Below are 26,166 nucleotides of genomic sequence, written 5' to 3' on the forward strand. Positions count from 1 at the left end.
AACCCTACTGGTCTATGATTCTATGAAGTATATGATTCTTCAGAGAGAAATAGTGCTGGGAAGTACAAACTGAGTTGCTCTGTTCTTTTGAAGCTTAACTTTGTGGACCTTCAGTGGAAACACTGTAGCTGAGTGGTAGAGCACCTGCTTTGCATGCAGAATGTCCCAGGTTTGATCCGATCCCTGGCATCTCCAGATAGGGCTGGAAAAACTCCTGTCTGAAATCCTGGGGAGCTGCTGCCAGTCAGTGTCAACAATACAGGGCTAGATGAACCAGTGGTTTGACTCACTATAAGGCAGCTTCCAATGTTCCTACTGTCTCATCTCTGCTCAACCAGCAGAGTCTGTTCATCAGTGTCTTTGGAGCATTTGAAGAACTGCTCTTCATTAGTAAGGGCCTTCCAAATTTGTGTTTTCCAAGAGCTTTTCTACACGAAGCTGTTAATCTGCTATATCCACTTTTTGTTTTGTGGCAGAATTGAGATCCAAGCACTACACAAGGAGCATTTCATCTGCTGCTCTTCTGCTACATAACCTCTAGGTGGCACTGTGGTATAGCAGAATAGCGCAAATACACAAGAGGAAATTGTGCTTTCTTTCACTTTCACAATTAAATGCTGCATTTTTCCTGCTCTAAAAAAACTCACCGAAAGTGCTGGTTAGACACAGAAGTGAAACTGGAGGGTCACAATGCCATCTAAAGAACCCATAAACAGCAGCCAGTGAGGAATGATGAGCACATGAAAAAATGCCTTGTGTAGAACAGTCTCAAATGTGTGTCTATTGTTTTGCTTAAAAATAGACTCCTGTAACCAGATTGGACACAGAAGTTGTTACTGGGTGCAAAACTGGGTATCTCAGGTAATGTAGCCTGGAGGTATCTAGTAGTTCTATTAGGAAAACTTAAAACTCAGATCGTGGGATAAAAAAAAGTGTTTTGGCAATGCATGGTATGTTCAATAAGAGCATCATGTACTTGAAATGATTAGCTTTGTTTGAAAAGGATGTATGGCAGCTATTAATGGTGGGTGGCTTCTGCAAAACAACCAAGAACCACTTTAGTTCTCAAATAATTTTATTAGCATTTCAAAAAGAAATCTTATTTTTTGTACACTCTGTATTTTTACATATCATTTGACAGTGACTGGGGATGAAGTATGGGAAGGAAGAGATGGCATAATCCACTGTTAAATCAGAATTTTTGGTGAATTCTTAAGCGTCTCAATAGTAATTCAAGCCCAGTTTTCATTGTAACCTGCACAACCCATTCAAACATTAAGGAACACATTATGATCACTGAAGCCATTAGCCATGAAAGGATTACAATAACCTGACACAAGAAATATCCATAGGGTGACCAATTGGGGCAGTTAAGAGATGGCTCATGTTTTCCTGATGTTCACCATGTTCAGTGCATGACTTCACTCCAGTACTAAAGGAAACAGAACTGATGAAAAAGGACAAGACAAAATCAGAGGTGTTGGAAAGATGAGGCTGCTCTTCCAGAAATCTCAGGTTTATTCAACACCTTTCATAAACTCCAGGAATTCTGTCAAAGAAAGAAAGCCAAAGATGTTTGTATCGTAATATAACATTTGGAGTCCACTCCCCAATCTCTTACCACTTCTTTCCTTCTCCATCCTGTGTCTGCTACTCCACAGGTGGGATTCCCTTCCCCATGGTGAGCTGTGCTTGTGCAAGGTCTACGTGTATTGATTGCCATGCATAAAGCATGGATTACGCCTTTATCCTGTACTGCTTAATACTGTTCCTAGGCTAAAATCACCCTATTATAATTCCTCAAGCCAAATTTGTAAGGAAACAATGGCTAGAATCCAAGACAGAATTGATTTCTTTAGGCATATTGCTTTCATTGGATCAAAGCATGCTTAATTCTGTGTTAGGCTGTGGCAGTGCTAATATATATATTTTGTTTTGGGTCCCTCTTTCTGGATCATCAAAACCTAATTTCATATATGGAAAACTCTACCCATAGATAAAACGTGAACCATTAGGAACTGAGAGAGAAGAGTAGGCACAGCAAGCAAAGATATGTGTTTGATCCAGAGACCAGTACATGCTGCAATGCAACTGAAGACTTCCTGCTTTATTTAGTTGGAAGGAGTACCTTTGGTCTTTAAGAGGTAGCTCTGAGTTTCAAAGTTTATGCCCATCTTAAATACATGTCCACCCTGCGCTGCTTTTTATAGTTCTTGATTTTTATGCAAAATAGCACACATAAAGACATTCACCATCATAGTCAATCTTGCCGTCATTATTTTTGTCTCCATCCTTCATCAGTTCCTCAATATCATCTTCGGTGATGGTTTCTCCTGTAGCCTGCAACATGAGCTTTAGTTCATCCAGGTCTATGTATCCATCTGCATTTCTGTGAAAGGATGGAAGAGCTCAAAAAAAGGAAGAGTTCTGCGCGCAATTATTTCTTAGGCACTTCTCATGAAGGATTGCATTAGAGCCTATTCAACTGCCTATTCAAACATCATGTGAAATAAGCAAAAAGACCTTATTCATCATTAATCTCTTTATTTCAAGTGATATGATCATGTGGGCTTTGTGTGAGCTCTGAGCTTTCGAAAGAAAGGAGTTGCAAACAACAGAGTGATAGTTTAGTGGAGCCATTAAAGACATAATACAAAATTCGTAGCCAAAGTTTTGGTTTCTACTTAACAGCTGGCCCAGGAGTGAGGAAAAAAACAGTAGTTTGCAGCTAAATCCAAGCAACATAATAATGGTGATCAGCAAGTCTTATGGTATAAGTACGGGGAAGAGGAACATGGACACCCATTACCACTGAAATGGTGATTGCATTTTTTGCTTTTCTTGTGCACCCATCACTGGCCTCAAAAGTTCCAGTGGCAGCAATGACCAAATTCCTTTTCCAGCAACTCCACCTGGTGAGATGCATTTCTTTCAGATTCAGACCAAGGCTGTCTTCACACCTTGGTTTCTTAGCAGGATCGCTCTTCTTTAATCACTGGTTTTCATAGGAGCTTTAGATGACGCCACTGCTCTCCTGCTGCTGTCTCACAACTTCCCCTCCCTCTTCCCGTGTTATCTGAGAATGGAGAAAACCCGGCATTTTCTGTGCTTGCGATTGAAATCGCCATTTCCCGCCGTGTACTTCCCCTTTAGCACTTTGTCTCACTTTGTGCGGTCGTGTGCTACGGCGTGTTGCTGGGCGGTGTTGAATAACATTGTCATGACAACAAATCGGTGGGAGGGTGGGGTTTTCTGCTCTCCCATTCCACTACGTGGTGGGCGCTTGAACTGTAAAGTGGTTAACCATCCCAAATGCTTCTCTGAGATCCCCTTGAGCACAGTAAACTCATTGGCTGTAAGGCTTTCCTTTCCTGGGAGTAAGTGCCATTGAAATCTATGTGGCTTGCTTCTGAGTAGGCATGCATAGGAGTGCATTGTAAGTCCACTTAGAGTAGCAGTCTTAAGCTCTCCCATCCCCTTGACTTCACTAACTGCTTCTTCTCCCTTGTGCTCACCAGACGGATGGGCTTTTTTCCTCCCAGGGTGGATGGGGAAGTCTCCCTTGACAGTTAGGATTTCAATGGGTATTTAAAGTGCTTTTTCTCCTTCCCTGAAGAAATGCATCATGCAGAGCTTGGAACTGTCATTCTTAATGGTTTCCTTTTTGGGTGTGGAGTTGTTTTGATAAGGCAGTAATGCCGAGTTGGTTTTCCATAGTACTCCCTCCCACCTAGCCAGCCACTATCTCTTCTCCTAGCCCACCTTGCAGGGTTGTTGGGAAGCCAGAATAACAGGGGACAGCAGCAACAGCACAGGGGGACAGCCACTATCTCTTCTCCTAGCACACCTTACAGGGTTGTTGGGTAGCCAGAATGGGAGCTGGGGGGTGGAGCAACAACAGTGCATGGGGTGGGACAAGCAGTTGATGGGAAGGCAGATAAGGGGGGAGAGCAACCACTGCTGATGACAGATAAGGATGGAGGGGATGAAGGAGGGAGGGAGGGAGGGAGGGAGGGAGCGAGGGAGGGAGGGAGGGGTGGGCAGAGCATCAATCATGTTACAGGAATCAATGATCGGTGGGGGGGGGGCGAGGGGCCAGCAGCCACCTTCTGTCCTGCATTTTTCCATGCAGGTCAGCCCAGCTGTGAAAAGGAATACAGCGGAGGGAAGGATCAGGAATCAAAAGGAACGGTTTGTAGTGGAATAAAATGCCAGGTGAGAAGAGAGCCCTAGTGGCCCCTAATATATGATTCCATAACCTTGAAGCTACCAGATACAACTCTATACCAATTGTTGGCAGGCTGCACAACACTGGGGCCCACTCCTCATGCCCTATTGTGATCTCTAAGATCAGCTAAAACATGCTACTTGACCTGTAACATCTGCACATTGTCTATACATGAAGGCTCACAGAAAAGTGTTCTTAGAGGTTTCTTTACGCTCGTGGTGACTTGCCAAGTCTTGGCTTCACTGAATATGTCTTAATTTCCTACCTTCTGAGACTAGACAGGTAGGAACTAGGGAACAGGGTCTTCTTGGTGATGGCACCCCCATTGCAGGATGCTCTCCTCAGGGACACTGAGATGGCACCTATACTTTATTAGTTTTTAGGTGCCAGGTGGAGACAATTTTATTCTTCTAAACTTTAATAGATGTTTTAAGCTGCTTTTATTGTTTTTATGGCATATATATATATATATATATATATATATATATATGGCTGTTCCAAGCCACTTTAGAAGTTTAATACTGAAAGGCAAGGCAGAAATGCTATCTGTCTATCTATCTGTCTATAAATAAATATTTGTGCTAAATAAATGTGGGGTATTAAGCATGTTAGGTTTTTTTTTATTTGGAAGGTGCACATATAGTATTTTTTAGCCTTTAGACCTAGGCAAGGGCAGCATAGAAATAAATCTTTAAAAAATAAAACCTGAGATTATAGGATATGGTCTTTTCCGGGAACTGACCTCAGAGCCTGCGTTCTGAGGTCGGTTCCTGGAAATCAGACCTCCCCCCTCATCCACGCTGCCTCCGAGGCAGCACGGAGAAGCCCCATCCTCTGCACTCGGAAGGCGAGCGTGGAGAGACTGAAAAGGGGCAGGGCTCGGGGGCGTTCTGGGGCGGGGGGAGCAGAGCTGCGTGTACGACACACCCTTTGTGTCCTACGGCAGCTTCCTCTCCCAGTCATACATACACACACCCCCGCCTCTAGACAGCCGAAAATGGCTGTCTAGCGAAAAAGGGCAAGGCAGGAGAGGCGTGAAGGGAACGATCCCCCCATGCATGTCCTGCCTTGCTTTGGATAGGTGGTCGCCTCGGTCACCTATCTACTTAGGATTGCGCCCTAAACGTTGTAATCGGCTCTGAGTCCTCAGGGCAAGCCAGGATGACAATCTAAGTAAATAAATGTCTATAACTGAAGGCCGGTATATACAGACTATCTGTATCTGATCAACTGCATTTTCCATTGACTATGTCACCTGTCATTTGCCACATCATCACATCTCTGCTGTTCAGGCCACGTCCTGCATTCCACTCCCTTGAGTGGTTTTTAGGCTACCACCTAAACATGCCAAACCCTTCCCATGTGGCCCTGACTGTAGACTGAAATCTAGCTGATTGTAGACTGAAATATTTCAGTGTAACAGAGCTTGCACAGTGCAATGCAACATGGTTTGTACAACCTTGTGCCTATTAAACATGGTGGTTTACCTAACAAATCTTTGCCTCAGAGGACAGGAGGACAGGATGATTTCCATCTTCCCAAATGGATATAGGAGTTGTTGTTATTAACTCTGCTGCATACTATGAGATAAATGATATTATCTTTAGCAGAGTAGAGTTACACAGGAGTTTTTACCCAGGCGTTTCTTTTTTGTACATATGCATATGTCTGAAATACAATTCATATACTTTCCTTCCCTCCATACTGGAGGAGCTCAATGCCACTTATTTGGGAGTAAGCCCCACTGAACTGAATGGGAATAACTTCTGAGTAGACACATATATGATTGTGCTGTTAGTGTATTTTACTGTATTTGTTTTTCATCTGTTTTTAACCTTTTATAGGTTACTTTTTGGCTGAAGAGCAGCTAATTGTTCTCTTAAATCTCTAGACTGCAAGAAGATCAAACCAGTCCATACTCCAGGAAATAAAGCCAGACTGCTCACTTGAGGGAATGATCTTAAAGGCAAAACTGAAGTACTTTTGGCCACATAATGAGAAGACAGGACACCCTGGAGAAGATGCTGATGCTAGGGAAAGTGGAAGGCAAAGAAGAGGGGCCAACCAAAGGCAAGATGGATGGATGACATTCTGGAGGTGACGGACTCGACCTTGGGGGAGCTGGGGGTGGCAACGGCCGACAGGAAGTTCTAGCGTGGGCTGGTCCATGAAGTCACGAAGAGTCGGAAGCGACTGAACAAATAAACAACAACAACTAGGGATGTCAGAGAATTCCGCGACGGATCTCGGTGAGGCCGAATGCCAGTGCATTCGGCCCCCCGAAATCCGTCGTAGAATGAAGCCCCTGCCCCCCAACCCACGAAAGGCGCATGGGACGAAGTCCTTGCCACCCCCACCCCACGAAAGGTGTGCAAAATGGAGCACTTACCTGCTCCCATCCACGCTGCTTTGTGAATGGCTGCCGTCCTATGGCCGCCATTCGCTTCCTCCTCTTCATAGCCATGATAGGCTACGTAAATACTTACGAAGCCTATCACGGCTAACGCAGGGATGCCATTTGCATTCCTGCGGAGGCCGTGATAGACTACGTAAGTATTTACGTAGCCTATCACGGCAGGGGGGTGGAAACCCCAGTGTACACAAATGGTGGCGGCTACCGCCATTTGCATATGCTGGGTTTTTTTCCCCATGCCATGATAGGCTACGTAAGTATTTACGTAGCCTATCACGGCAGGGGGGAAAGACCCCAGCGTACGCAAATGGCGGCGGCTACTGCCATTTGCGTACGCTGGGGTTTTCCCCCCTGCTGTGATAGGCTACATAAATATTTACATAGCCTATCACAGCTCAATACTGGGACGCAAATGACAGCTACGACAGCTGCCATTTGCGTCCCGGCAGGGTGTTGTTTTTTTTTCTTTTGAAGTTCGCGGCCGGGGAGACGGGGCGCTTCTCCCCGGCCTGAATTTCAGCCGGGCGAGGCGGGAAGCCTCCCCCCCGGCCTGAATTTCGGCTGGGCGAGGAGGGAAGCCTCCCTCCCCCGGCCTGAACTTCGGGGCGAGCAGCAAAGCGCCTCCCCCCCACCGCCAAGCAAGCTGCGAGACCAGGTAAGTGACTTTCGTGCATCCCTACGTAGCCGTACTGCCTTCAATACTGTTGGTAGCATATAGCATCAGGACTAGGGATGTACGAAACACCTACCTGGCTCTGCGTCGGGCAATCTGCGGTGGGGGGGAGGTGCTCCGTCCTTCCCCCCGGGATCCTGCTCAGCTGGCTCCGCTCCGCAGCCAAGCTGCAGAGCCGCTGGCCGGCTCCGGCCACCCGCAGCCAGACATCCACCCACTGGGCAGCCCTATAGGGATGCAAATGGCGGCTGTCGTAGCCGCCGCCATTTGCGTCCCTGTATTGAGCCGTGATAGGCTACATAAATATTTACGTAGCCTATCACGGCAGGGGGGAAATCCTCAGTGTACGCAAATGGCGGTAGCCGCCGCCATTTGCATACGCTGGGTTTTTTCCCCCCTGCCGTGATAGGCTACGTAAATACTTACATAGCCTATCATGGCCTCCGCAGGGATGCAAATGGCGTCCCTGTGTTAGCCATGGTAGGCTACGTAAGTATTTACGGGAGGCCGTAACTGCGGGAGGCCGGAGCCAGCTGGCGGCTCCGCAGCTTGGCTGCGGAGCGGAGCTGGCCAGGCAGGATTCCGGGGGGAGGGACGGAGCGCCTCCCCCCCTGTCGGGGATTCCGGGGGAGGGACAGAGTGCCTCCCCCCCACCGCAGATTGCCCGGCGTGGAGCCAGGTAGGTGTTTCGTACATCCCTACAACAAACCCTTTGATTCATGCCAATGCAGCTGAAAAAGATGGAAGCTAAAACTTTTTGCTTCAAGATATTCTGTTATGTTGGTCACTGCAATATATAAATATAATTCAAAATCTTCAGTCTTGCAATAATAATTCTAACAGCGGTATAGATGTATAATTTTACTAGATATAGACATCAGTTTGTTCCATATTTTATTAACCATATTATTAAGTTTCCATAACACCTCTCAATTTGCATTAGACCAGGACATAATGGAATCCAGTTAGCTTGCCTAAAATTTAGATTCAAACAACATCCATGCTATCAATTCCCTTTGATCAGGCTGTTCTGTCCTGTCTGACAACTATGCAAATATTTCCCAGAGAAGAGGAGTGATTTCCCTAATCAGATTTCCATACTGTTATATTTATTCTACATATACGTAGATGAAGGCCATTTTTACCTTGGCTACTTCAAAAGTGGCCATCTCCTCACATAGGACTCTGACCTGTCTCTGAATAAAAAGATTTAATTCCTATAAAACAGGAGGGCTTGCTTTGCTACCACCAGGGGATGTGGTTAGTGCTACTCAGAGGCACCTCTGTTTCCATGAATGCAACCCAGTTAGCTTTGATGAAAACAGAGAAGACACATTCTTCAGCAGAAGCCATGCATTAAGTAACATGGGTGCTTTGTAACTCTACCTTCTTGCCCTCTCTTCTCTAGCCTAACAAAGCCTTCCCCAATTTGGCGCATCCAGCTGATTGGACAGCAACTCCCATAATTCCCAGTCAGGAATTATGTGTCTGGGAATTACGGAAGTTGAAGTCCAACACATCTGTAGGGTGCCAAGTTGGGGAAGGCCGATGTAGCTTATCATCCTGGACAGTGTGTTAATAAGAAATGTATTTTAAGTTTCTTTACGTTTCTTATATGACCCAATTGATGTCCTCTTATTCTTAAGTTTCTGAGTTCTGCTTAAGCCTCTTTCTGAATTTTGCTTAAGCCTCAGCTTACTAGATTTCACCTTATGTGGGGCCTATTAATATGTTACTTCTTTCTGTGTCATTCTGTTGATGTATGAATGAAAGAACCACATGAATGAAAGAACCACAGTGTTCCACACACACACACCCGCCCCCATGGTTTAGGGCGGAAAGGCCCACCCATGTGATTCATCCCTTCATCCATGCTTTACTGTAGCAGCTTTGAAAGAAGTCACAGGGTATGGGAGCTCACGCTGCTATAGAAATGTATGAATGAACTATTAGAGAATATTCTTTAGGATGGTAAGGACAGAAAGCCTTATCTATAATAATAAAAGAGGCTGTGTGTCTGTGTCTGTCCATCCATCCATTAGTGCCATAGCATCAAGACCATGAAACCTAGACATCTGAAACTTGGCATGCATACTAAGGGGACCCTAAGGGTGTGCACCTCAGGGTTATTTTATTTTTTAAACATATCAATTAATTTGTATTAATTTAAATGTGTTCATGTGGTTGATCCTGCAGTAACGTCTTCAGCTACTAGTGGCAGACTTTCCTAACCGGCTCATAGCTTTGCCATCCATATAGCTGGAAGCCAAGGGAGATTAGTAGGCCGAAGGACAGAGTTATATGCCTGCCCCCTCCCACATGCTGTGGGCAGACCCCTCCCCCAAGGGTCTGGAAGGATGCACCATGGCAGGGGCCATGCCTAGGGGTGCTAGTGGGCATGGCTTCATTCAGATGGGATGGATACAATGTGTGCAACTCTGACAGCTGTGTACGTTGGCTTGAAGGCTTCACTGTATCAAACTAAGGGCTGTTCCCACCCATGTGAAGCCCGGTCCATTCACTAGTGTGAAATAAGAAAAGGCTATATAGACTTCACATTACTTTAGGCAATGGAGGCTGGTGGCTTCGATTTTGGTGGATAGCTCTTTTAGAGTTCTGGCTGGTTCAAACTGAAATCCAGAATGGATTTACAGCTCTACCGCATTCGAGACACCAGCCTTCACTGGCTTTAGCTCATGTTTGTGGCAGCTGTCACAGTGAAGAGGGAGTGTGGAAACTGGAGTTTTCTTATCCTTGTGTATACAAGGTACATACAAGGTACGGGTATGAGAAGCTCAATGTGGTCACTCCCTAGGTCCATGACAAAAGCTAACCACGGCACTTACTTATCAAACATCCTGAAGAGATCTGAAAGTTCCTCTTCTGATTTTCCTTTGCTGTCATCTTTCATACACCTGACCATCATAACCAAGAACTCATCGAAATCTACAGTGCCACTGCCTGTCAATGGGAAAAGAAAACAACCAAGGTAATTTATCTCCCAGCTTGAAAAAGTTCCCATAAATATTGTTTTAGACTTCAAAAGATGGTCAAATAAGAGTCAATTACAATGCTTTAAGATACTGGAGCAGCTGATAAAGGTTAGTTTTTGCTTCATATTTGGACAACTATGTAAATTGTTATCACCCACATCAGGGATCATCAAATTTTGGGATGCTTATAACCAGCCAGAAAAAATAGCTCACCATCTTCATCTACTTCATCAATCATCTCCTGTAGCTCCTCAGGGGTTGGATTCTGCCCCAGCATTCTCATCACCTTCCCCAGCTCCTTTGTGCTGATACATCCATCCTCTGCACCCAGGACAAAGATATCAAAAGCGGCTTTGAATTCTGGGGGAAAGTAATGAAACCATTGATTTACGGTGTTGAATTTCGCAGTGAGACAGTGTCAAAGCCTAATCCAGTCTTCCCCAACCTGGTCCCCTAAATTACAATTCCCTTCACCCACTGCCAGCATGACAATCAGGCATGATGGCTGGGGATTATGGGAATTGTATTCCAACACATCTAGAGGGCACCAGGTTGATGAAAGCTGGAATCTATATCAGACTACCGATTCCAACAATGATTGGCAGAAATTGCCCAGCAGCTTTACATTCCTTTCTTGCAATGATGTCAAACTGGTAGTCTCTCTAGTATAAATGGGGCCAATGAAGATCAAAAGGCTAAATGAATAACTGAATTTCTCACAAGGGCATTAAGCAAATACCCAGCTCCCATAATTTTACAGATGGTTGAAAGTATCCAGTGTAGCAGCAGCTAATAACTCAAGATTTTCTGTGCTTTCAGTGTATCTCTATCATAAACGTGATAGAGGAAATCTGATAAATACAGTCATTTGCTTTATAACTGTAACATCCTTAGTTGTATTTAAAAACAGTTGGATGAACTTCATTAGAGACTGCAACATTTTCTCAAAATTTGGATGCAATCCACATCCAACTGAAGGCAGCGGTGACACATTCAATTATTTTAATGGTTCTGGATTGTACTCAATGTGTTGTTGTTTTTAATTTAAAAAATACATAAAATACAATCAAGGGAGGGGACACTGCTCCGTAGTCATGCGTATACACAGGGATTACAGGGAGCTCCTTTAGAAATTTTCTGCAAATCTAGCTGAGTTCCCCAACGCAGCCTGGAAGGAGAAGAAAGAAAGCACTGTGAGAAGTCTACTTGATGAGATTGAACAATGGCACATCAGCCCTTAAGATTGCTCCTTTCTCCTCTGCCTGGGCTGCTGTATGTGTGGCATGGAGGGCAGGGGGATCCCGCAAAATTGAGCAGAGGGACTTTCCACGGGCAGAGGCAGAGCTCTTCTTCTTGCAGAAGGCTGATCCTGGATCCAATCCCAAAACATTACATTGGCCTTATGGAGGAAGCATGACAGTCAGACATTCTGACAGAAGTTACGATAGAGATTCCAGCCTTAACTCTTTTCCTAAATAGCACTTATAAGGCAGTTTTCATCAAAGGCCCTGGAATGCATCCTGCCACTTTCAGAAGCATGGTTGGTTGAGTCATGAAAGGGCCTTTTGTGCTGCAGCTTGGAGAGAGGTTCACTTGGCTCCCTCTCTCATGATTCAGGTGAGCTGCCCAGACCTTTTTACTTCACCAGCATTTTAGCATGGGTTAAAGTTCTATCTCTCCGTTTTTGTGCTGAATAGCTTTATCCTGCTCTTGGTTTTATTGTATGAAATTGATTTTAGTAATTCGAATTACTGCTATTGTTATTATTATTATTATATTGATTTATATCCCGCCTTTTCCCCAATACTGGGACTCAAGGCGGCTTTACAACATTAAAACTTGTACAGTTTTATTGTGTGTTATATATTTCATAGACTTTTTTGTATGCCACTTTGAGTTTATTTTATAAAGGTGCAATCCTATACATGTTCAGACAGGGGGGGAAAGACCTACAACTCCCAGTATTTTCCAGCCAGCTATGTTGACTGGGGAATGCTGGGAGTTGTAGGACTTTTTTTCTGTCTAAACATGCATACAACTGTGCCCTAAAGACATATTTTGCATGTTGATTAACTTTCATTGCTGATGGTACCCAATTGGTGCCTCAGTATTTTCATTCCAATTACAGGCTGACACTGGAGCAAACTGCCCCTTTGTGAGGAAACTGGGAAGATAACTGGCACATACTTACCATTTTTCTGTTCTTCTGTCAGCTGCTCAACCTGTTATTAAAATAAAGACCCAATTCATTCTTAAGCATATAGGATGCATATAATTATGTGTATGTTTAGACAGCCTGGTAATTCAGTCAAGTAGAGGCCCACAGTGACAAGCCATATCAGCTTTCCCCAACCTAGAGCCCTCCAGATGTTTTGGACTTCAACTCACATCAGCCCCATCCAGAATGGTCAGTGGTTATGAATGCTGGGAGTTGTGGTCTGAAACATCTAGAGGGCACCAGGTTGGGGAAGGCCAGTGTATTTGGTTGCTTTTTCTCATGAGATTTAGCCAACATCTCCTTGAATTATGCTAAATACTGATTCATACAATGTATTAGCTGTATGCTGAACTCAATACATGTTGGCTTTTGTTGTAGCTTTTGTAATTTTGAACCAATGTTGTGACTGCTTCCAAACACATTCGATTCTCAGCTCACTATACCTTGGTTCAGTTTACTTTAACGCAGCGGGGAAGTTAAATGGTTTCCATCAATTCATAAGACCAGTTCAACGTGCCAAAGACATTGACTGAGGCAGCTTGTGTTAAAGTCACCATGTAGCAAGAAATTGTAGGCAGCTGTTTTCCACCTTTAGGCCTGGTGTGCCCTATGCCTACATTAGAGGGAAAATAAGGCTAAAGTCGAATTTAAAATAGTAGACTGTAATAAATTAATGATATGCACATTAAAGGGGAAAAAATCTTGCCAGGCTACTTGTGCCTAAATTATACAAAAAAGTTCTGCATTTTATTATTTAGGGATTTTAAGTTTTTGAAAAATATTTTGGTGAAGCCTGTAGAAGTAGGCCACACATCTCTTCTGCCAACCACTTGAACTGAAGCGGTACTCTTTTAGTTACAATATACCCCAATTTCTATTGTGCAGTTGAATCCCAAGGGAAGAACCCATGGGACAAGGCAAAGATTTGGCTTGGCTGTATGGAACCCAAAGAATAGCAGCAATCAGTGCAGCAGGAAACTGAGTCCAGGTAGATGGTTTGGCTAGCTAAGCACTGCAGGATCTCAGGTAGCTCTGAGGCTGGCAACTTGCTCCAATGAAAGTCAGAGCCAGACTGACCTCCTTATAACTGGATTAGGCCCTGCAGACCCAGTCAGGCTCTGCCTCCCCCAGATGAGGAATGTTTCCGTAAAGGGCCAGTGCTTGTGCTCACAGCCTTGCACTGGTATGGCACACCAGGATCTCTTGATGGGTCCTCTAGTGTCTCTGGTGAGTGGGACTGAGTGACGCAATCTCTGGCGCAGACCATTAGGCCCAGAGGTACCATTTGCCTTCTTCCCTCCAGCTTGCTCCTCCCCAGACTGAGCCATTGGCTTGGCCGGGTTATACAGGTCTTCCATAGCAGCCCTCCTCTTCATTGGTACCTCAGCCAGGGTCCAGACACAATGGGTGCTCCCGGATGAGACTTTTGTTGGGCCATCATCCTGCCCCCTTCATAGAATTCCACAGGGGGGTCCAGGTATCGTCACCAGCCATTTGTAAACAACAAGAACAACCCATATTTCCCCACTGCTTTTTCTGCCCTTTTCCTTGCCACAAAGAAAATCTGTTAAGGACGGAAAGGCAGAATAGCTATACAATGCCTTTTGATTTGATAGCATCCAGAGCCATCGGTCTGGAAGTGCCCGGGGTCTCCTCCTCTTCACAGTTCATATCTGACTTGCTAAGTGGAGCTATGATAATATTAGATTTATCTTAAAGCTTTCTCTTTTGTTTATGGAGATGTTTACGGTGGTATACCTATATTTCCATAGTATATATTATCACTCTTGCTGAATTACTATAATTTCTTAGAATCTACTGCCCCAGGAGATTTTGAATTTTTCTTTTGAAGTCATTGGCCACAATCCAACAGAGACTGGACATGCTTAGACTCACTGAAATCAACTGACATACACAAGCCTATTTATTTATTTATTTATTTATTTCCATTATATTTCATCTTCCTATTACAAATAGTGTTCTCTTTCAGAGAGTCCTCACTCCTCTTCATTAACCTGATTCTCCAGGGGGTCACTATGTAAGCAAATTTAAATGGGTTTTGGGTTGCCTCAGCTTTACCATTGCGACTAAACCTACCCTAAGATAACCCTACAAATGAGTAGCTGCCACCATCTACAAATTAACAGAACAGTAGGTCTCTCACAGTGCGATCCTATGTATGACTACTCAGATGTAGGTCCTGCTGAGTTCAGTGGGATTTATTCCCAGGTGGGTATAAGTTTGCAGCTTTAAGTACCTGGGAAGGCTGCCCTAAAGGATATACTTTTGTTGTTGCCTTGGGCTTCTCCCAAGGCAACAACATGAGATGAGATATGATGGTTCAGAATCTAGCCAGATCAGAACACACTGAATTACTTTAGCTTTAAAAAGTAGATTTATTAACAAGAACACAGGTAACATAACGTTGCAGTCAAAGAAGCAAATAAAAAGTTGTCTCTAACATGCCCTAGCTGGTAGAATAGTCTTTCTATCTACATGTGACAAAGATCCACTCTAGAAAGCAATAGGTGAGTCAAATTAAAGATCCTGCTCTGTCCTCCTGGCAGAGGAACAGCATGGACTCCTTGGAGCAGGGCTAGCTAGCTAGCGCTGGCTGAAAACAGGACTCTTAACAATTGGATAACTACTCTCTTTAGCCAAATGGCTAAAGATTGGGCACACTAAGGGGAATCCCTGCTGCTATGTCCGATCACTGAACGGAGTTAACTGCAGGAATTCCCATTAATGTGCTGCTCTCACCCTTCCAGTTGGGAGCCGGAGAGGCACGCTAAGTACTTCGCCCAACCTGCATTATCCCCAGTGATGCCTCTGTCAGGGACCCAGCTTCACTGCGTGTGTGCTTTCCCTGGCTGGGGAAAAACAGACGCCACGCAAAGCCAGGTCCCCAAAACATCGGCTGGAGGAGGTCCCCTTTGGCCAGGAACCAGATGATGTCGGTGTGTGTGGCTGTACCTCCTGATGTCGTTTAGTCTACGGAGGGCTCGGAGGGGGGGTCATTCAGCCCCTACCCCCCAATTAGGTTTGACCTAATTTGTTGTTGTCGTTCAGTCGTTCAGTCGTGTCCGACTCTTCGTGACCCCATGGACCATAGCACGCCAGGCCTTCCTGTCCTGCGCTCTCTCCCGGAGCGTGCTCAAGTTCATATTCATTGCATCCGTGATGCTATCTAGCCATCTCATCCTCTGCCGTCCCCTTCTCCTTTTGCCTTCAGTCTTTCCCAGCATCAGGGTCTTTTCCAGGGAGTTTTCTCTTCGCATTAGGTGGCCAAAATATTGGAGCTTCAGCTTCAGTATCTGTCCTTCCAATGAGCACTCAGGGTTGATTTCCTTTAGGATGGACTGATTTGACCTCCTTGCAGTCCAGGGGACTCGTAAGAGTCTTCTCCAGCACCACAGTTCAAAAGCATCAATTCTTCGGCGCTCAGCCTTCCTTATAGTCCAGCTCTCACAGCCATACATTACTACTGGGAAAACCATAGCTTTGATTAGACGGACCTTTGTCGGCAAGGTGATGTCTCTGCTTCTTACTATGCTGTCTAGGTTTGCCATATCACTAATAGGCTGGATGAGAGCTAACAAACTGAAATTAAATCCAGACAAGACAGAGGCTCTTCCGATCAGTAGAAAGGGTTTCAGTTAGGATGTTCAGTTGGTGCTGGAAGGGGTGGCACTCCCTCTGGAACTGAAATTCACCATTTGGAGGTGCTCTTGGACCTGGCCTTAGACCTGGATTTTCAGGCCTCGGATGTGACCAGGAGAATCTTTACACAATTAAGATTGTGCACCAGCTGCATCTCTTTCTGGAGCCTTCTGATCTTGCTATGGTGATCCATCCCTTTGTCACTTCTCACCTTGGTTATTGTAATGTGCTCTACATGGAGCTGTCTTTGAAGATGTTCAGAAACTTTAGTTGGTTCAGAATGCTGCAGCCAGGCTTCTTATGGAGGTGGGATGTAGGGCTCATGTTACCCGATTTTTGTTCCAGCTGCCTATTAATTTTTGAGTGCAATTCAAAGTGCTGGTTTTGACCTACATTTATATCCCATCTTTCCATTACAAATAGTGCTCTCTTTCAGGCCTACAAAGCCTTGAATGGCTTGGGGCCAGACTCCCTAAAGAATTGCTTTCCACCATATAATCCTGCCCAAACAAATTTCCACAGAGGCCCTTCTCATTCCTTTCAGGTACTCATAAGGTAGCAACGCACAAGAAGGCCTTTTCTGTGGTAGCCCCCTGCCTCTGTAACTCCCTCCCCCAGGAGATCCATATAGCTCTTTCACTACTTGCACTTACGAGGGCAGTTAAAACTATTCTTTTAATCAGGCTTTTGAGCCCTCCTAGATATTCTGTGAGTTTTGTTGTGGTTTGTTTATATTGTTTTATTGTCTATAGTGTACACTGCTTTGATTTTCTTAAGGAGGAAGAACAGGATATGAATGATTTTAAATGAATCAATTAAATAATAAATGAATCCAGTAGTCCACAGAGATAACCATAATTTTCATGGGAAAGACAGAGCTTGAAATCTTTCTGTTGAAATATTTCCTTTCCAGTATGTCTGTTTCACTTTTAGAAATGTTGCTAAACTCCTGTCTCAGAAAGACACAACCTTAATATCATCTCTGAATCCAAGCAGTTGCGAAGTCCCACCTCCTTCATTTCAGTATCTCCAAGATCTACCCTTCTGCTCCATCCCTACTTGTCTGTATGCTTGCCTGATTGCTGTTAAATGACAATCTCTTCCGTCTGTCCTTTTCTCCTGCCGTCAGTGTATCTGCTAAAAACAGCAGAATATCTGCTAAAAACATTCATTCCCATGTCCTTAAACTAGCTCCTTATGAAGTTCTGCCTCAAACTTCTATTCCCTCCTTTTAAATAATGGTACAGGTTGATGGGAGTTATAGTTCAAAATGTCTGGAGGGCCACAAGTTGCCCACCCCGGTTTTAAGGCTCTCCACCTTTCTTCCCTGACGACTTCTCCGTCGTCTCCTGCACTCATTTTTGCTCTTCTCCTCTCTTCTAATCCTAGAATTTTGGGTCATCCAATGAAAGTGATTAGCAGGAAATTCTGGTCAAAGCAAAGAACGTCTTCACGCAACACAAAACTATTTATGGAATTTGCTGCCACAAAACATGGGTGTTGGCCCTTGACCATTAGCTTAGATAGCTTTAAAAGGAGATTAGACAAATTCATGGAGGATAAGGCTATTAGGGTGCAGTCCTATCAAGATAGTTGGCAGCCTCCTATGCAGGGCCGATGGAGCACAGAGGAGATCCTCTCCTCTGTGTTCCAGCCACCCTGCATTTGTGGGTTGATGCACATTTTCAGGGAGGTGAAGGGGCCTGGAGACCTGATAGGAAGCTGTCTAAAGCGTCTTCCGTGGTCTCCTCCCCTCTCCACCCCCAGGACTTCCCTCTTTTCGCCCTCTCTGCGCTCTGTTTACAAGCATGAAGATAGCTGTGGCATGGAACACTGGCTATGAGGGGGTGGGGAGTGCAGTTTTTGGGAACCGAGGCCAGACAACCTCAGTTCCCAGAAACTGAAAAACCCTATTGCCAGCTAGACAGTGCCTAGTGGCCGTAGGATTGCTCTCCCTATGGCTCAGGGCTGGCACAAGATACTGCTGCCTGAGACAAAAGAAAAGATGGCACCCTCCAGAAGTTGACTGGACCCACAGTTGAATCATACTTCAACACTGGCCACAGGACAGCACCCTCCACTACACCTAGGGGCAGCAAGCTAGCTTAAGAGGTGCTGGACAGGCCACTCGACACACAGAGTTGTCCTCCCACAGAGGGGAAGGGCTGGCATGCTCAGGAGGAATGGCCAGGGGGGGCCAGCTGCCACTGCTTCCCCACACATACGCAAATGCCTGAGGCAGCCGCTTCACTTTGCCTAATGACAGGGCCAGCCCCTGTAATGGTGATTAGTCAAGATGGCTATAGGGAACTTCCAGATTTAAAAGCAGCATGCCACTGAATACCAGTTGCTGAGAGGAACGGAGAAGGAGGGCAGTTGCCCTAGTGCCTTGCTTGTGGATGCCCCAGAGGCATCTGGTTGGACACTGTGGGAAGCAAGATGCCAGACTACATGGACCCCTGTCTGGTTCAGCAGGACTTTTCTTATTTTTAATTCTGTGTTCTGTTCCTATTGCCTATTGTCCAGGGACTACTTTGTCCCCTTCTCCCACTCCCACCGCAGGATTTTTCCATGACTGTTCTCTGCGCTTCCTTCTCTCTGTTTATCAGAGCACTTCTTTTTCCTTCTTTAAGACCCTCTTCAAGATCAAGGCTTGCATCATTAGCAAAGCTTTTCTGGAACAACCCTAGCCTCAGCTTAAATATGTGCTGACGCGCTGGCACCTAACCCAATACTGATTGTCACTCCAAATTTTCCCAGTCTTTGGAGAATAACTCTCTGTTCTGTACAGCCCTATGCACATAATTGACTGTAAATAAATGTTAGAAATAGCATTGGCCACATTAGACATTGTCCTGTGCCTCTTTTGTTTTATCAAAGTGTTTGATGTTACCAAAGAGTTTGTGTTACCAAAGAGTGGCTGGGTGACCAGCCAGATGGGCGATTAATAAATTTAATAAATAAAATAAAATTTAATAAATAAATTGATGACCCCATTGTTCCTTATTCCTGATCAGCAATACTCTACCATTGTGTTTCTCTTCTGATAATCTATTTGGAATAAACTGAGACTCATAAATAAATGTGTAAACCCTTTTGCAGCTGTAAAGTTTGTTGTAGAGCCAGAACTGCCCTATAAAAGTTGTTGTTGTTGTTGTTCAGTCGTTCAGTCGTGTCCGACTCTTCGTGACCCCATGGACCATAGCACGCCAGGCCTTCCTGTCCTGCGCTCTCTCCTGGAGTGTGCTCAAGTCCATATTCATTGCACTGGTGATGCTATCTAGCCATCTCATCCTCTGCCATCCCCTTCTCCTTTTACTGATCTATAAAAACAATCAATCTTACTAAGTTGGCATTCTATTTAAAAGAACTGGAAGGCTCCAGAAAATGAATGACAGAGGAGGACTGTCTATATTAGAAATAGATAACAATAGCAGCAAGACTTCTGTTCAAAATTTCATAGTGAAAACTGATCCCAGTTATCTAAGCCGCTGTGATGGAAGTGGAGCAGCTGAGAGCTGCTTTTTCATTGTAATGGCAAACTCCCCCAACAACAACAACCAACCAGCCCCTCGTATCCTCAACAACCCAGGATAGCTGGAGACAGCAAACAAATGCCTCTTGTCATTCTGTGCGTCCCACATAACTTGGCTATTTTGGCATGCAGGCTATTTTTATGCCCTAGTGACTGAGGTGCTGGGAAGAAAGATAACACTTCTGATTGTTCACAGAAGCTGATTGACATTGGTATTTATCGCTGGAGACTTTTATCCAGACACATGTCCCTGGCAATGTTCTTTGTGCGGTTCACAAGCTTCTGGAAACCGTTCCAAACTTAGCTTTGCCTAAGAGATGAGAGTGGGCAAGGTGATAAATTTACTGGATTCTTCTGGTCCAGAAGAGTATTTAAAAACGATTGGCTGTATCATTCAGTACGCATTTAAATGTGTCATCAACTTTGCAGTAAATTAATGAATAATGTAGCATTCTTCTTTCATCTCCAGCTATACTAGTTACTGCCTTTTTATGTGGAGTCATGACAAGAGTATTACACTTGGACAAGAAAGACCTGGATACAGTTCCTCACTCAGCCACGAACCTCGTTGGCTGGCCTTGGCAAGTCATACTTCTCAGCCTAGCCTAACTTGCAGGATTGTCATGAAGAAAACATGAAATAACTGGCCTGAGTTCCTTGGAAAAATGTGATACAAATAAATACGTATAAGGCTTCACTCTCGGCTAGCCTTCCCCACCCCACCCTCAATGTTTTGAACTACAATTCCCAGCATTCCTGATTACTGGCCAAGCTGCCAGGGGCTGATGGGATTTGAAGTCTAAATTGTTGGAAGGACACCAGGTTGGGGAATGCTGCTCTAGGCTGAGGCAACCAATAAAGGCAAAAAGCAGGGGTGGAGAACCTCAGGCCTGGGGACCAAATCCAACCCTCCTGGGATCCCAGTCTGGACCTCTGGGATTCCCCAGTTGGCCACACCTCTTGTCTCCAACCACGCACCACCAAATATTTGGTGGTTTCCCAACTTTTGTGCAGTTTTTTCCCCATTCTGAAATGCCTCTCCTGAGGCTTCGTTACTAACAGTAGGAGTTTTAAGCCACAATATGCTGGTATTTTTGGCGCCGCCTTTTGCCTCTGGCCACTCCCCTTTGCCTTTGGCCCTGCCCACCACAGGAATGTGGCCCCCAAGAGCTGCTCAGAAATTAAATTTGGTCCTTAGGCCGGAAAAGGTTCCCCACCCCTGGCATAAAACACCATCTTGTTTTCTTCCAAGATCCCAAAATGGGCAATGCAAGAATTTTGCTTCTGGCATCACTGATTAAAGAACTCACTGCATGGCTTTAATTTTTGTGCTATAACATGGGAATACCTGTAACTTCTCTCACAGCTATTGTAAGGATGAAGAAGGTAAGCAATAAGGGATATAAAAGCACTTTACTGTACCAAAAGGGCAATAAACATTGCTATTGATAATGGCAACAAAATTTTCTTCAATGTATTTATAAGTCTATTATCAGTAGTGTTATGATAGCCACAAAATATGGACTCTGCAATCCAATAACCACCAGCTGGGGTTCAGTGGTTTGTGACTGTAGCCCTTTTTTCACAGTATGCAAAACAAAGCATGTAAAAGAAAACATGCAGAACCAAGATACCACAGAGGTGTAAGATGTTGTCTTGGATATTGCTTTATTTTAAAGGAATGTTCTACATTTTAGACAAAAATGTGTCGACAGCCCAAACACTGTTTTGCCTTGGGGGATTATTTACAGCATCGAGCAGCTGTTTAAACCTACTTTGGGGAGCTTAGCATTCACCAGGCTATGTTCAAGGCAGGAATCCTCCTTCTCCCATCTGTCTTATTATGGTTTCTTAATGACAGTCTTAACCACAGAAGAACATACACCCCATTAGTCTACAAATATAGCAAGAACTGTTATTCTTCCCACAATTAAAATGGAATCGGGGAGAGTATTTCTATTATTGTCATTAGTTTCTCCAGTTACTCCTTTGACTTATTTTCTGAGCTAAATTCCTAAGGTTTAGGCAACTGGGATTTGGTGTCCTTTCCCTCATTAAACATAGTATATTACTTTATAATCATTTCACAGAAAAGTGGTTGAAAAACCATACATACAAAAAATAGGAAAGTACTATTTCTCAGGTAGTCTTGTTGCTGGTAATTAGGGGTGGGAGAAGGAAAGATAATAGATTGATTCTGGAACAAATTCTTCAGCTTGTGAGGAGAACTTCTGAAAATTTGTATTTAAATATATAAAGAATACATGGTTGCATTGGCTATAATAATAACAACAGAAAGTAAATTTCAAATTATATCTAACAGTCCAGTACTATGCAGAATTAGGCATGTCGGAAGCTTATAAAAATAATAGGCTTAAACACATGCATCTGTGCATAGGATTGGGCTACAATGCAAGCTTAGACTTTCATAGGAAGAACACAACTTGATAGGACTTCACTAAAGTAATCTTGCAATACATTTGTACAAGAAATTGCTTGAAAGAGGAACAGTAATGCAAAACTTAAAGGTTTTACATTTAACATTCATAATAAAAATTATGCTAACGTCATAACTAACATTTGTAGCATCCAGACTGAATATTTATGCTCATTGTAGCTTGTTAAGACATGTGCAGCACAATCCTAAACATGTTTACTCAGAGGTAAATCCCAGCCTCAGATCTACTTCATCATGTATGAAAATCGTACTTACTGCTGCCTTGTAAATATCATCCATGGTTAGTTATTGTTGGTCAGCAGCTGGGTTGAGAAGACAAAGTGTACAGAGACAAATATCAGGTCCCTGCCAGCTCTCCGTCCCTTGAAGCCTTGCTTATATAGTAGGCTGTCAGCCCCAAACGTGTCAGTCAAGAACTGCTGATCACTACACAGCCCAGCATATACACACCCGTGAAAGGCCATGCTCTCCCTTCCAAGCAAGACTCTTTGCCCTGACTTAAGGGGAGGTATGCAAAGTTTGTTACAGCTGACATTTCCAAAGCCAGATCCTGATTCCACTGATGCTTTGCTTTTCTACTTCAGTGGATACAGGACTGAAGTAGAACCTGATCCTTGCTACACTTATTTCAGGAATCAGATGGCACATGTACAGAATGTTGAGTCTCACGGTCCACATTTGCTGTGGGTTTTAGCCCTGCTGGCCCCACATCCATCCACATGATTGATAGCAATGATTGCAAAACCGGTGTTCGCTGTGTAGTATGCACAGCTGATTTTTCCACCATCAGAACAAGAGTGTCCTACTAGAACTGTCCTTTTTAAGGAACACTTTCCAAGATTCCACATGTGTGCTACACTGCCAAAGACAGGAACATGGGCCTATTGCTTGCAGACAGATGATCAAAAGTAAATTCCAATGTATGCCCCCCCCCCCCAGCCAAGTGTATTGTACAGTCCTCTACCCAGTGGAAGCACCTCATTGGATGGGGATCGCATGTTTGAAAGCACTTTCCCACATCAACATTTCACTGGAGAGCTAGTTCCTCAAGGAGAACAAGAGCTTGGAAATGCTGTCAAACACCCCCCCCCCCGTGCATTTTTAAATTATACTGCCACATGATGATCTGAAATATTTGAACTGACTTGCAAGAATCTGTGTGAGCTGGTTACATTCTTATCCCCAGCAAAGCAATTTGTTCTGTCATTCACTTTTAGATTGTTCAGGGGGTATTTCTGTGGAACAAGAAAGAATCGCTCTCGCTCTCTCTCCACTGATTCAGAGCTCCCTCCTCCGTCCAATGATGTTGCGCACGCCTCAGTAAAGCAAGCCAAAAACTTAACTCACCTAGAAGGGTACTCATGTAGAGTTCGCATGTGTTCATTAAATGAATAGAGGTACAAAGTCAATAGTCAAAATAATTTGACATGGATTTCCAGAGGGGTAGTTCTGTTAGTCTGTTACAGCAAAAACAACAAGGAGTCTTGTGGTAACTTAAAGACTAACACATTTATTCTGGCATAAGCTTTCATGGACACTGTCCAGTTCGTCAGATGCATGAAATGTTAACCTCAAATTGGCAGATTTATATACACATTTTGGTGCTGAGGAAGTTGTAAGTGGATGATACCACAAGGATCATTGCAATGGTGAGCCAATTAACATATGCAGTGGGATAAAAACAACACCTTTGTCCTTTTTCAAACCACAGGAAATAGAGTTGAATCTCTTGCAATTCTGAGTTTATATCTGTCTTTGAAATTCCTGTGTTCAAGGACAAAGCTTTTTTATAATCACACTACATGCATTCTTATGCCAGAATAAATGTGTTGGTCTTTAAGGTGTCACAAGTCTTTGGGCCAGTTTGGGCAATCAAACAGCTCATTGTGGTGCAGGCAGGTGAACATTTTGAATATTCAGCACTTGGTAGTGGCTTGTCATGTTGTGGGAACCCAGAGACCGTGGGTTATGTGAGGGTTAAACAAACCTAGCATAACCCATAGTCCCTACAAGCCACAGCCAGGCGTTGAGCATGCAAATCCTGCCCGGCACATGCCACAGCACACTGTAGCTTAAACAACCCAGGGTGGGCTGTTTGGGTCATGTGAACCAGGTCACTTTGTTGTTTTTCCTTCCAGAATAGTCTGTTTCTGGCTATCTTTGAAGACAGCCACCACTCAGCTAATCTCCATAACAGTAGGGAATCTGCCAAGCTAAATCTGCCCAGCCAGTTTGACCCATTCTAACAATCTTTTTTCACAACCAGACTCACAGGAGTTGGGGTGCTCCTTGAGAGATCATTCAGGCCCCATAACAAGAGCTGTTCTTTTGGTGTTTGTCTTAGTGGTTATTCCTAGCTACTTTTTCTTCCCTTATTTTTTTTTAAATGTTATCTTTCTTTCCAGTTCTCTCTGAACATTTCTCTCTACAATTAATTTCCCCCCACAAATGATCAAATTTCTAATGAATTAAGTAGCTTTCCAAATATAACATGCCTTCTGTCTGCCTTTTTTGAATTTCCATAGGCACCCCAAATGCCTGGTGAGAAACAGCTCCCCTGGTCTAACCTGTCTGCTCTTATGCCCTTCCCCCATAGAGTTCGAGCTTTATCCACACTTCTGGGGCTCAACTTCCACCCCCTTGTCTACTGATTAATATCCAGGCTATAAACTGCTATTCCTCTGCCCCTGTTTCCGGAGCAATGCTTCTCACCTTCCCGCAGTAGACACAGAGAAACTAACAGTAGCACAATTCTAGCCATGTCTATTCAAAGTTCCATAAGCTCAACGGGACTTACTCCCAGATCAGTGTGTGTAGCAGTGGTGGGAAAGGTGTGGCCCTCCAAATGTTGTCCAGTTGCAACTCCCATCATTCCTAGCTAACACAGCCATGCTCAGGGATGATGGGAGTTGCAGTCCAACAACATCTGGAGGGCCACACGGTCCTCAGCTTTGGTGTTTGGTGTATGCTATAGGTTTGCAGCCAAAGAAAGATTTGTCAGCCACTCCCTCTCTCAGGCTCGGCCCCACCTCCAACTTGCAATAGTAATAGAGGACTACATTGCAGGGTTGTCATTAGCCACTATCTCCCCCAATTTGGATGTGGGGGGTAGCGATAGTAACAATGAATTACACTGCGGGACTGTCACGAACCACTTTCGGCCACAGCCCAAAATGTGGGGATAATACTACCGGACTACACTGCAGGCTATCGTGAACCACTTTCTTTCACAAAAACATTCACATTGACGATTCTTGTGGCACCTTAAAGACTAACAAATCAGTTTCACCACAACGGCCCCCCTCCAAACCTGTAATATGGGGGGGTAATAGTTTTTAATGAATGAACAGTGCAATCCTATACATGTCGACTCGGAAGTAAGCCCGACTGACTTCAACGGGACTTACTGCCAGGTACGTGTGAATCGGACAGCAGCCCCATGTACGCATGCATTTACTCATTCGGCAGCGTGGATAGATTTCCTAGCTCCTGGAGGAAGGCCGGGGGGGCGGGGGGGAGAGAAATTCTTAGAAACTCCTCCCCAACCCACCCCTCTCTCTATCTTAATTCCAGGCAAAGAATGAACCGGGTATTTGCAATTGCAGCACATTTTTTAATGTCTGAAAACGAATGAAATAAATAAATGGCACTGTTCGTACCAAATGAGACCTGAGGTGTTTGGTTTTTTTTTTTAAAAAAAAAACACCTGTCTTTGCTGCTATTGGGGGACGACGACTCCTGCCTAACCACGGCTACGCTGGGTGGGTGGCTGGGGGCTGCTCCCGGATTTCTCCACTGCCGCCCCCCTAGGTCGAAGATTGCCGAGCTGTCACTTCTACCCCGCTGGCGGAGAGGGAACACGGGGTCAAACGTAACCCGGAAGTCCCGTCCTCCAGACGAAGGCAGTCTCACGCTTCTTACGGCCCCGCCCCGCTCCGCCCCTTTCTTTCTATCTCTACGGCCAGAAGCGGTCTCCCGCGCGGCAGCT

The 26,166-nt window shown here is 44.5% G+C and overlaps 1 protein-coding gene across 2 annotated transcripts; it reads right to left on the reverse strand.

Annotated features, from left to right (window-relative positions):
* Nucleotides 1-1,060: 1,060 nt before the first annotated feature.
* On the reverse strand, nucleotides 1,061-22,531 carry TNNC1 (troponin C1, slow skeletal and cardiac type). 2 transcript variants are annotated; one of them, XM_084839736.1, is made up of 6 exons: nucleotides 22,434-22,531; nucleotides 12,499-12,529; nucleotides 10,521-10,667; nucleotides 10,161-10,275; nucleotides 2,253-2,389; nucleotides 1,061-1,549 (listed from the first exon to the last, which is right to left on the reverse strand). In XM_084839736.1, the coding sequence occupies exons 1-6, from the start codon at nucleotides 22,455-22,457 to the stop codon at nucleotides 1,518-1,520; spliced, it is 486 nt and encodes a 161-aa protein (XP_084695862.1). In that variant the 5' UTR covers nucleotides 22,458-22,531; the 3' UTR covers nucleotides 1,061-1,517. The 2 variants fall into 2 exon arrangements, with proteins under 2 accessions (XP_084695862.1, XP_084695861.1); XM_084839735.1 differs by lacking the exon at nucleotides 22,434-22,531 and adding an exon at nucleotides 20,678-20,816.
* Between the last annotated feature and the right edge of the window lie 3,635 nt (nucleotides 22,532-26,166).

Source organism: Heloderma suspectum, chromosome 2, assembly GCF_057233095.1.
Source record: "Heloderma suspectum isolate Gila_16-S chromosome 2, 16-S_ref, whole genome shotgun sequence".
Taxonomy (NCBI): Eukaryota; Metazoa; Chordata; class Lepidosauria; order Squamata; family Helodermatidae; genus Heloderma; species Heloderma suspectum.